Consider the following 12,546-nt stretch of genomic DNA (forward strand, 5'->3'; position numbering starts at 1 on the left):
CTTATACTGTTACATACATAGCAGGAAGTAGTCTCTCGTCAGTACGCCAGACGTGCTGACGAGGGATGCCTTCCTGCTGTGATAGTATGTACAGTGCTGTGCAGAACAGCTCATCTTAACCTTTTGTCTTCACCCTTCAACAATGTTTCTGAAACACAAATCTGATGCAAGTGCTAGTGATAAGTAAATAAGAGAAAAACCATCACCATGGAAAATAAAGTAGAACTAGTAAAAAGTTCAGAGAGAGGTGAAACTGAATCATTCATTGGCAGAGCACTTGGTTACAGTCCGTCAACAATAGCATTTATTAAAATAATGTATCTGTTCTGACTTACAAATTCAACTTAAGAACAAACCAACAGTCCCTATCTCATATGTAAAGTAACATTTTAGATCTTTCAATTAATAAGCAACATGCAAAACCTGGTGGAGCTCCCTGTAAGCCTAAACTGGGAATATGTGATTTAAAAGGACAAGTAGGAATAAACAGATTTTGGAAGTTGAGAGTGCTTAATGAAACACTTCTAATATTCACCTATTCAAAAATTATCTAAAATTATGCAGTTCATATACATATGGAGGAACATGCTACTCTACAGACACATACTTAGTTGGTAATCAAACCTGAGCTCATAATGCTGTTTAATAACAATACTAATAATAATAATAATAGTACATTTTGTTTATGTAACATCTTTCAAATGCTCAAAGTCCTTCATAAACAGTCAAAGGAATATGACAAAAATAAAAGCAATGATGACACTAATAACACAGGAAAAAAAATTAAATATTTGAAAGGCAAAGTTCTAAATTAGATTAAGCAGCAGACCGGAATAAAAAAAAAAAAGAAAGTCATGAACAAACCGCTCAATTTTTGTACAGTTACAAGTAGGTGTATAAATGTAGATGTTATAATCACCTACAGTGGTAAGGAGCAATAAATAGGATAAGAGCAGACAGATTTCATTATCAGTTTCACAGTCAAGTGCTGGACGACATGGACCACTTAATGGCTATTCATTTTGCTGTTCAGTTCATATCTAACAATCCCAGCCTGACCTCAACAGCACCAGAGAGTAAACAAATCACACAGAGTCGTCTTATTTTGAGGTGCAAATTCCTCTTTTTTTTTTTTTTTTTTAATTCATATCACAATTGTAGTCTGCAATGAATCCAATAGCTCCACTGCTTTATCACAGATAAGCCATATATTAAACATGAAAAAGTTGGACAAAGAAAGATTGCTGCACACAGATCCAACGGCAGAGTTTACTTCAATAGAGCAGATTGGGTACATTATTCTTGTTAAAATAAACTCTGAGCAGGATGGCGTTCATCAGAACTAACAATACAGCATATCATGATCTCCTGTTAAAAACTTTGCAATACGGCAGCATTCTAAATATAATAAGATTATTGCAAACAACCCATCTGCAATCGATAAAGCTCTGTGGCACTACACTGCCCACGTTGAAAAATCAGTACTAATAACCTGATTAAAAATAAATGTACACATGTAACTTCGGCTCAGTGGCTAACACTGACTGTATGCCATGTAGGCATTTGCCTGTGTAACTGCTCTCAGGTCTAAAAAGGAAAGCTGACCGAGAGATGAAATGACCAATGAAATCCAGAGATTTAGATGCCAGCAGTGAGATACTTGCACATGATACTTGCATCAATGCTCATTCCTAACCAAATTTATGACTGCATGATTTTAAGCACTATTAAATAAATACACCAGCAACTGCATGCTCATATGTACATTGTGCACAAAGACTAGTGTGGTGATAATCAAAAAATGAAATTACAAAAGTTAGTTTTTCTAATTTTCTGAAATTCTGTCATTTATTGTAGTTTTAGGTAACAATTTTTTCATTAACGATATATTTTGTTGCAGTTTTCATTAATAAGAATAATAGTCTATCACTTCATTGTCACAATTCTAAAAAGACTCCTCATTCTACTATAAAATTAAAAGAAATAATTATTTTTCCCAGTTAATACAAATATTAAGAACCACTGTCCTAGATGGATATAATAGTTAAAACATTCTGAAGCAATAATTATATCAGAAATGACCTTGCTGTGATTCACAGAGTGACATATGTTTAATTAAAGTGCAAAATAACTCACATGAAGCTGATCAAGGTCAGGTGGAGGAGGGGGGAAGTCTGGCTCTTGGGGCTGGAAGGCCTCCCGTACTTTAGCTACAGCTCCCAGAATTCTGTATCCAGATTCCAAGAAGCTTTTTTGGAGGCCTACATAAAGCAAGAAAAGCATGTCAGATGTTCCTTCTACACAGCTGCAACACTTCATTAAGATATAAAAAGCAACATAACTAAAAAGTACAATGCATAGTAGAGGTCAAAATTGTCCATTATCTAAATGGCTTTTTAGCAAAATCTACAAATACACAAAAACTAGGAGTGCTGAAAAAAAATACAAAGAAAAAAATTATAAAATTTATGTATACATATATGTAAATATAAATATAAAAAATATAGTATATACTGAATACATGTACTTTAATTTACAAATAAAAAATGCTTTAAAATATGCTTTAAATATGTGGTTACACATAGTGATATCCACCTTTCCCTTACCTGGGTCTTGGATATTCCCTGCTACTGCTTTGGCATCCATTACCATGGGAGAAATAGTTTTGCTCAGTTCATCTGACGCAGCCTTCACCACTTCACGAAATTTAGGATCTTCCGAGTTCTCAACTTCACGTTTAGCAACAAGCAGGATTCGATTAGCCCGTCGGGCAATGCTAGTAGCCCCAGCAACAAGCATCTGTGGTTGAACATTGGCCATGGCCACTCTACATTTATCAATGTCTTTCTTAATGGCTTCTTCAGAGGCATCCAGCAAGGATTTTGTATCAATGGCTTCATCAACCAAACCTTAATGAAAGAAAAAGAATTCCTCTAATATCCCACCATGTAAGAAAAAAGTTCACATTAAATGATATATTTTAGACAGTTAAGATTATTCAGAACTGAAAAAAAAATAAAAACAAAGATTGTAGTTGTGAGAGCACAAACGTCAAAGCTTCTCATCACAGTAAATTGTAAGCTGTTTTCTTTTTAAATGTCTATAAGAGATTAAAATGCATAATATATTAACCACAGAATCTGCATCTCAAAATACAGTATAGTAAGTCATTTGGTATTGACAGATTTAGCAACAGGAACCATCGAAAATAGGCAAAAAACCTAAGACACATTTGAAAAACTTGATCTTAAACACGCAATTAAAGTGGAAGTTTTGAAAATTTGTTAAGCAGTTTTTTTTTTTTTTGAAGATTGAAGTAAATTCTTTGCATTAAACTTATATTTGTAATGTTTTGATTTTCGTTAAGACAAAAATAACCACAGTAACAATAATAATAGTGAGGAATGAAGCTGGTGGCCAAAACAACATGACTAAGTTAAATTTATTTGCAAAAGCACCTCGAAGGCTAGCAAAGAACTATTCTTTGAGAAATACAGCCACTGTTGCATAAATGACGTGCCAGCAGAGCACCACTTTTTACCCAAATCAAAAGAAAGGCAAGACACAAAGTAACTTTGCAAATTAACTGAGCCATCAAATTGTTTCCTTTCACATTTTCTTTTTAGAAAGACAGCTGCAGTCTGCATAACTGACTGAAACCTGCCAGGTACACAATAATAATAATTCAACTAGAGTAACATATGAGACACAAACATGGCACAATAAAGTTAAACATTCTAAATAATACATTGACTTTAACAGAAGGCCTTGAATTTATTGCTTAATTTAAAAAAAGGCAGTGTCCCAAATTGACCTATATTAAAGTTGGCATTGCAAACTGATTGATAATAAATCTTATATTTGCTCCTTGATCCCTAAAAAGGTCTCTAAAGTCAGTTTCTCGTTGGGGGGGGTTTGGGGGATTTAATTAAAACAAAAAAACAAACCACACATGGTGCATTGAGTGGAGTATACAGTACATTAACAAGGATACATTAAGCATCAATGAGGTATCAATGTTAAAAAGATGATCACATTTTGCGATTATATACTGAGTTCTGTATGTCAATTTATTTAATAAACCTAAAATAAGTGTATATGTTTATGGGGCTTCTTTGGGAAGATGATGATTTTTCTGTCACCATGACTTTTGAATTCCTGCTAGGTATGACTGGTAAAGTACAGATCCATCTTTAGGAATAACCTGTAGCAAGGTTCAGACTCAAACAGATATGGTACAGACTTGTGAGCTCAGATTAACCAGTGCAACTTTTCTCAAGCATCACTCTTGGACTGTGGCATGGAGAATAATTTATTAAGTTATAAAAGCAATACAATTAAAATATTTACTAGGTATACTGCCCATCTAAGATGGGTTGAAATCTAAATAATTAACCACAGACCTCATCATTGAAGTTTTTAGTGCACCATTTATTGGACTGTATTTTGTCATGCATGTAAGTGATACAATTAAAAATGTAGTACATTTGAACAAATTTTGCATCATAAACATTTGAAGTAATAAAAGGCATTACTACAAATGGTTGTGATCCATCATCTGTTGGAAAGGCAGCTAGACTGCAACTGGAAAGACAGATACATAGACTCATACCCTTTTATTAAGGTGGGTTTTTCATTGTACACTTCATTTTTCTTTATTTTTATTGTTTGGGGATATACGACTTCCTCACTTTAGGTGCCACTGGTGTTAACTAAATACTGATTTCTCATTGAGTATTTTTTAAATACTAAGCTTTTCACACTTCAACATGTTTTATTTAGAAATGTATAATTGTTCTTAGATTTGTGCAGCAATACAAGAATATGGGTGAATAAATAAACAAACACCTAACATGCCAAGGTTTGTGTTTTGCAAAACTCTTTTTTTACTTCTTGATCTATATAATTCACTGTATTATGTTAAAGCAGGAAAGTTCAGAAACATTATTATACAATGGTTTGTTGATTTTTCACATATATTAATAAAAATATTACATTTGGAGAATATAATTTGAACAAAACCTGCTGCTTGTGTACGTTGTTAAAAATTATATTAGCCGAAAAACGTAACATAGTCACATAACCATACAAAAACTGCTCTTTACAGATTAACTTTTATGAATTTAACTTTTGTTGGGATACAGCTAATTTGTGATTTTAATGTAGGCATTGATTTTTTACTAAGAATTAAGCTGGAAAAAATAAAAAGGCACAGGTCTTCCTCAAGACAATGATTATAAATGTTTCAATAAGGTAACTGAAGCTAGAGTGAAGCCTAGTGGCAAGGTTTGGTAATGCAGTTAAATAAAATATCTCGTCCATCATTGCAATGAGAGGTGAAGCAAAATGACACCTTTATTGGCTAACTGAACAGATTACAATAGGCAAGTCATCATCTTGCCTGCTATTGTAAAATTACACTCATTTCATTGCCAGTGCTACGAAATCATTATGAGCTGAAAAAAATAGTACTACTACTGTAAAATGCTTTTAGATTGTTACAATTGAACACCCTGCATATCTAAGACTATCAAAGGCTTAAGAAATAAATAAAAAGGTCCACAAATATTTTGTTACCAGTCATTTTTTCAACATTGTCAATCCACTGATTCTTCATGGTTTCAAAATGCTCATAGGCTGCCTGATTGCCAGGATTCCTCAGGAGAATACGAGCAGCAGAGACAACCTGTCAAGGAATTTAACATATTAAGAGCCATAATAAAGCTAAACTAATTGTCAAAATATCAAGCTAAGATTAAGAAATGCTACTTTGTAATCTACTGAGAAAACATTCAGTAAAAGAAGATGCATCAAAACAGTGTATTTATTTTTATCCAGTTATACAAACACACACATTCAACTTTTCTTTTATATAAAATCCCTCTCTTCTAGTGTTAACTGTATATATACTTATACTAAATATTGTATATTTTTATATATTTTCATACATACACACGTACACACTACCAACTAATTGACTACAACACAATATACAAAATATATCATGCACAGATTGTCAGGTGGTTTAGTTACTTAGTCAAAAATTTCTAGTGGACCAAGCAACCTTGATTTTAAGTGTGAAGGTTGGTGCCAACCACACGATGGTCCAAAAACCTCAGAAAAGGCCGACTACAGTTTGCAGAGTTTTGCAATGGAGGGCCATTCTGTGAGTATAAACACCTTGTAAACAACTTGATATCAGAGGACAACTGTCAGACTTGCTAAAGCTAAAAAAAGGAAAAATACCACACACAATAAATAAATAATAATAATAATTCATTACATTTATATAGCGCTTTTCTCAGTACTCAAAGCGCTACCCACACAGGGAGGAACCAGGAAGCGAACCCACAATCTTCTACAGTCTCCTTACTAAAAGATCAGCTCTTCACAAAAGTGATGTGTTAAATCAAATGTGCAGCTCATAGACCACACTGGGATTCACTTTTTCTGTCAGCTTGGAATAGTGTAGGCTGGTGGTGTATTGTAATAATTTAAGGAATGTTTTTGTAGCAGACAAAAGGCCTCTTCCTACCAACCAAGTGCCATATAAATGGAATGGTGGACCTAAGTATTGCCAATGATCAAGTGTATCCCTTTATGGGCATAGTTTCCCTTTTTCAAATCAGATACTTCAGACAGGATAATGCACCATTCACAAAGCAGTCATTATCTCAAAGTGGCTCTGCACATACAGTAAGGTTGTTTACTCTAATGACATGCACAATCCCTATATCCCAATGCAATAGAGCATGTTTTGTATGGAGTACAATGTGTGACCAAAAACTATGCAAAACTGTGTAAGGCTATCAATCCCTACAGAATATTTCTGGCATCTTGATGAACTGATGCCTCTAGAGGCAAAAAGGGATTCTGCACAGGTGTTCCTTATAAAGTTGCCACATATGCACTGCACAAATATGTGCATATATACTGTACAACTGGAATACTTACAAGTGTCCTATTCAGATCACCCATCAAGTCAGTGAGAGTAAACTACTAACATCTAGTACATGGCCCTAATGTCTGCCTACCATTGCAGTTCCATTAACTGTTGCTGTATCTTTAATCACCACTAGGTAAGGTTCCTTTAGATTCTCATACAATTTTAAAAATAAAAATTTATTTCATCTGCGATCTATGGTTACCTGAGGTACTTATCTGTTATTCATAACTGACAATTCTGTATTTTAGGTATTTGGAGCTACTCCAGTCCCACTGAAATATATATTTTGCACTTACTCTGTTAAACACTCACAATCCTTTTTTAAAGGAAACGTAAGAGAAACAGTCAATGCCAGTTATTATAGTGCAAGGCTGAAATCAACCCTAAATCACACAGACATAATCAACTGGCACACTTCAAAATAAGCACCCCATTAACAGTAATAAACCTGATTTTGAACAGAAACAATCTGTAGAGTATGGGACGTTTTAGGACAATTTAAAGCTAAAATTTAGCTATTTCATTTTAATTGAAGCAGAAAAGGACACTAAACTTATTTAAAAGGTACAACTAGGCTTTACTGACCTGTGGTGTTAATTCTCTGGCAGATTTCACTGTTGCCTGGATCCCCTCCACTGTACTTTTATTGGCAGTTCCTACAGCTGCTGCTTTCTCTGCTGTAGCTCCAAGCTTAGCTGCATGATTCTCAAAGTTGGCAGCCCGCTCATCAAACACCTTGAAAAAGAGATTGTCACATTTTAAGAACATTTTCCACATTATAAGGTCTATATCGTTTTAAAATAAAAAAATGTATAGGGTACGTAAAGTCTTAAATGTTATGATAATCGCAACTGAACACATACATTTTTAAGGTAATAATCATCTCAAAATGTCCATTCCATGCTTCATCTATCTTAATTTAAGCTATGACATTAAATACATTATATTTTAGTCATTCCTTATGCCACTTTGTTCTTTGAAAACATGCTCTATGATATACTTTATTATAATATGTATTACTGCATATTTTTGAATAGATAACTTTGTGTCATATTTAGATTTCAACTTAAATCTATTCAAGATCTACTTCAATTAAAGTCAATTGCTTTGTCTTAGAAAAACAATTCACATATTTATTATTTATATGTTATATAACTGTGGAGGCAATAGGAACCAATAGGAGAATAATCAATACAACAGCTTTACTGGAGAAAGGCATCAAGGAGCCATTGTAGGTTGACAAGAATTTCTGTTCAGTTAATCAAAGACTCTTTCTTTTACAGATGATGTATTTTAATTTTTCTTTGACAAAGAGAACAAAGTTCTTAACTCTATCCAAAATCTGTTCACTACCTAATTTTTTGTGAAAAGTGGTATACCTTCAAAACATAATCCATTACCTTTATTTATATTTTGCCATCCCCCTGCTCAAGAGTAACAGAGCTTAGAAAATGGTATGGTATAGTATATTTTTTCACACAGCAACAACTGACCTCTTCCCTGTTTGGAGCATCAGGGGGCGCTGTTGCTGCCACAGCCAGCAATTTAATTGGAGTAGTAGTATCACTGAAGATATCAGAAACCTCTTGAGTCATTGCTTCCTGCATTTTTGATTTCAAATCCTACCAAGAAATCAGGCAGAAAAAGATTATTTTTTGATAGTTTAATACAGATCTGCACTTGATTTAAATCACAGAATATAATTAAATATAATTGATAAAGGGGAAACAATTTATTTGGTTATTACAATAAACTAAGTTTTATTTCTTTAATGTTTTGACTGACAAACTATGCTGCTTGTATAGCACTTGTCAAGACAATGGATTTTTAAAAACTCCTCTGAAACAAAGAAGTGTCATTCAAAACATCTTGTCAATCTAGACAAAACATCCTTGAACAATAAAATCTAAAAATTCTGTTAACATAGGTATTTAATAATTCCAAGAAACCGATTTCTCAAAAGTATTTTCAAGTTGTATTTTCTTTAACTGGACTCTTTCACATACTGTAGTTACGCAAGAAAAAAAAGGGAGCATTGTTTCTAACAGAAAATTATGATGAAGAAAAGCAAATTTTCAAAAAAAAAAAACAACTTAGTATTAAACTGTATTTTCTAAACATAAAGAACAAAAATCAGCATCCAGCCACACACTGGAGGGACATCAGTCCATCACAGAGAGCATTTATTGTATGTGCACACCCAGGTTTACTCATACATGGTCAATTAATGGATGTCAAATAAACTAACAAATTTATTTTGAATGAGAGAATTATTTTGGTGTGCCAGGTGAAAACACACATTGAAAAGGAAAGCATTTGAAAACTTCAAACACATTCAATCAGGAATCAAAATCAAACACCGCCCCACCATGTGTTCAAGTCATCCTTGTAAACAAAGGAGACACAGCTGTGAATTTTTGTATTCTGTGGTGTGAGAGTTAATTAAAAATCTGTTTTATACATTTTGCTCTTAAAAACTGTTTTGGTTGTAGCTAAGGAGCCATGGAGAATTTTTAAAGCGGTTTTCCCGTTTAGAAGGGGTTTTTTTTGCCCCTCACAGGAGCCAAATCAGCTGAATTTTTGGGGGACCGTTTGGAAAAGTTACTTGTATTTTTTTATTTATTTAAACTAGCATCTGCCAAGCAGGACAGTAAGCAGCAATAGTTGACACAGGTCTCCTTTAGAGAGAGATAGTGTGCACCCCCCTAAACTGGTGCAGGAATAGATTCCAGACCAAAAAGCTGGAGATAGATGGTCACAGTCACAAGGTGTGAGGTAAAGTGGGCTTCAATGTCTGGGGGCTTCAACCCCAGAATCGGAAATGTCAAGCTGTTTTCAGGTCCTGGTGGGGCTGGATGGTTGCTCTGAAGATTCTGAGACAGTAGGCAGATATGAGGAGTCCCAACAGCACACCTCAAAACCAGTTCCTAGAAAGACAAAGGTAGTGATAGTGGGAAACCCAATCATTAGTGGGATTGAAGCGCAGGTTTGCTCCAGAGACAGAAAGTATAACACGGTGTGTTGCCTTCTGGGTGCACAGTTGGAAGACCTCTCTAGCAGATTTGATAGGTTCTTTGCCACAGCAGTGGTGGACCCAGTGGTCACTATCCATTTTGGAACAAATGCATACACAAGGGTAGTCGGTCATTCCTGCAATCCAAATTTAAAGAAGGTGCCAGTCTGAGGAGCAGAACTGACAAGGTAATCTTCTCTGAAGTCTTGCCTGTGCCATGTGCCAGTTCAGGTAAGACTGAGGAGATCAGAAGGCTTAATAAATGGCTCAAATATTGGTGTAGGGTGGAAGGGTATAGGTTTATGGGGCATTGGGACTTCTTTTAGAACAGATGGGACCTGTTCCACAGGGGTGGTTACATCTGAGCCGGAGGGGCACCAATATGTTGTGGAGGCATATAAGTAGGTTAGTTGAGGATTGTTTAAACTAGGGTATGGGGGGGAGGGGGGCAGGAAGTTTAGGATGGGCCAGGTTTAGAACTGTATAGAAAGGAACAAATAATAATATAAAAAAAAATTCTAACCCAACATTTAAATACAAAAGTAAAATGAGTAACACATTAAAAATATCTTGCCTTAACGCTAGAAGTATCTAAAATCAATTTTTAATATATATACATTATTTGGACAGTTATACAAGTAACAAGCTGGTTAAGTTTGCACAGGATACCAAGCTAGGTGCATTGGCAGATAATCTAGAATCTGTTGAATTATTACAGAAGGATTTGCAGAGCAAACAGGGTTGGTCAGATTTCTGGTAGATGAAATTTAACATCAGTAAATGTAAAACATTACATGTAGGAAGTAAAAATGTTAGGTTTGAATCCATAATGGGTAGTCTGAAAATTAAATGTACACCTTGTGAGAAGGATTTAAGACTTATAGTGGACTCTACACTATCAACTGCAAGGCAGTGTTCATATGCCAATAAGAAGGCTAACAGAATATTAGGTTATATAGTGCCCCGATATGTACAGTACAAACCCAAGGAGGTTATACTCAAGCTTTATAACACACTGGTAAGGCCTCATCTGGAGTACTATGTGCAGTTTTAGTCTCTAAGTTACAAAAAAGGACATAGCAGCACTAGAAAAAAAGTCCAGGAAAGAGCAACTAGGCTGATTCCAGGACTACAGGGGATAAATTATGAGGAAAGATTAAAAGAGCCGTGTCTTTTAGAATGGTGGATCGACACTTATTTGAAAATGAGTTCATCAAGAACACAAAGGCACAGATGGAAACTTGTTAAGGGTAAATTTCGCACAGTTTTGCTTTGCATGGAGGATCATAGACACATAGAATAAGCTACCAAGAAGTGGTAGACAGTAGGACTTTAGGTACTAAAATCAGACTTGATGTTATTTTAGAAGAATTAAGTGGATAGGAACGGCAAGTTTTGTTGGTCTGGATGGCCTATTCTCGTCTAGACTGTTATAATGATATAATGTAATTTTAAAGAACATACAACTTCAAGCTAGTTAAACAAAATAAGACTAAACTGCAGCTTCAGCTACAGACCACCAAGTATTTGCAAAGAGATGATGACCTTGAGTGACTCCTGCAGCTGAGCCGTCACTGCTCGTGCTTGGGGCCCTTCACCCTCACCCCGAGCTGCCAGTTCTGCCAGCTGAGCAGTCAGCTGCTCCACCCGGTCACACTTTCCAAGGAGTTCTTGACGATAAGGGCCCATCATGGCATTTGCCAGTCTTCTGCCTTCAGCCACAAGTCCACGTATTGCAGCCTGACCTGAAATGCATATAAACATGAGGACAGTTACCAAGACCACACCATACAAAACATCCACGTGACTTTCTTGAGATTACAGAAATGGAGTTTGATCTGGTCTCAAACTGCCAAAGAACAGAGATTGTCTACAAACACCAGGGCTACTCAATATCATACACTATTTTGTAGATCTTATTATATTGTATGGTCATATTGTTTTCCTACACTCATCTGAAAAACTGCCACTTTTATTTTCAATCATTTTTGTTCTCATTTTTATTTATACTAATAAAATGTAAATGAAAATAAAAAGGCACTTGCATTTTATATGACAAATAAATAACTAAACCAAGATATAAAAAAATTGCTTGATTTAAATAAGGTTTACCTTTTTGTAATAGGTTTATATTTTGAAAAATGTAAGTCTTATTAGGCAACAATCCTTAATATTAAAAAAAGGGATAAAGGTTAACAGACCCAAGCCTAAAGAAAACAAGCTCTTTAATTCTTACTTCAATAAAGTATGATTTCTTTTGCCAGACAAAAAAGTTGATGCAATATCATGTTCTTTAATCTTAATCAAACAGACATGTTAATTGCAATTCTTTTTACACATCATTACTTCTATACTCTGTACACATGGAAATAATACTCTATAATCCTTTCAACTTGGCAATGTGGTTGTTTAAATGTCTGCTTTCAGTATAGAACTAAGAAGTGCAAATGTCGCGGATTCTGTCAACGAAGGAAAATAATTAACATTTACCAACAACATTTTAATATTGCCATGACAGTTACAATCTCCACATATTGCTGTGTGTTTAGTCTTTAGTTTGAAATGTCCTTAATATTTCTGGTAATCG

At 34.7% G+C, this 12,546-nt stretch overlaps 1 protein-coding gene across 4 annotated transcripts in view; it reads right to left on the reverse strand.

Annotated features, from left to right (window-relative positions):
- The window catches only part of vcla (vinculin a), a 156,392-nt gene that overhangs the window by 18,386 nt on the left and 125,460 nt on the right, over positions 1-12,546 (reverse strand). For all 4 annotated transcript variants that reach the window (XM_039773575.1, XM_039773582.1, XM_039773568.1 and 1 more), the window contains exons 12-17: positions 11,505-11,704; positions 8,440-8,568; positions 7,532-7,681; positions 5,578-5,686; positions 2,607-2,909; positions 2,137-2,261 (exon numbers count right to left, since the gene is read on the reverse strand). In XM_039773575.1, the coding sequence (XP_039629509.1) occupies positions 2,137-2,261; positions 2,607-2,909; positions 5,578-5,686; positions 7,532-7,681; positions 8,440-8,568; positions 11,505-11,704 (1,016 nt within the window). The remainder of the gene's footprint in view (positions 1-2,136; positions 2,262-2,606; positions 2,910-5,577; positions 5,687-7,531; positions 7,682-8,439; positions 8,569-11,504; positions 11,705-12,546) is intronic.

The sequence above is a fragment of the Polypterus senegalus genome, chromosome 1, assembly GCF_016835505.1.
Source record: "Polypterus senegalus isolate Bchr_013 chromosome 1, ASM1683550v1, whole genome shotgun sequence".
NCBI lineage: Eukaryota > Metazoa > Chordata > Cladistia > Polypteriformes > Polypteridae > Polypterus > Polypterus senegalus.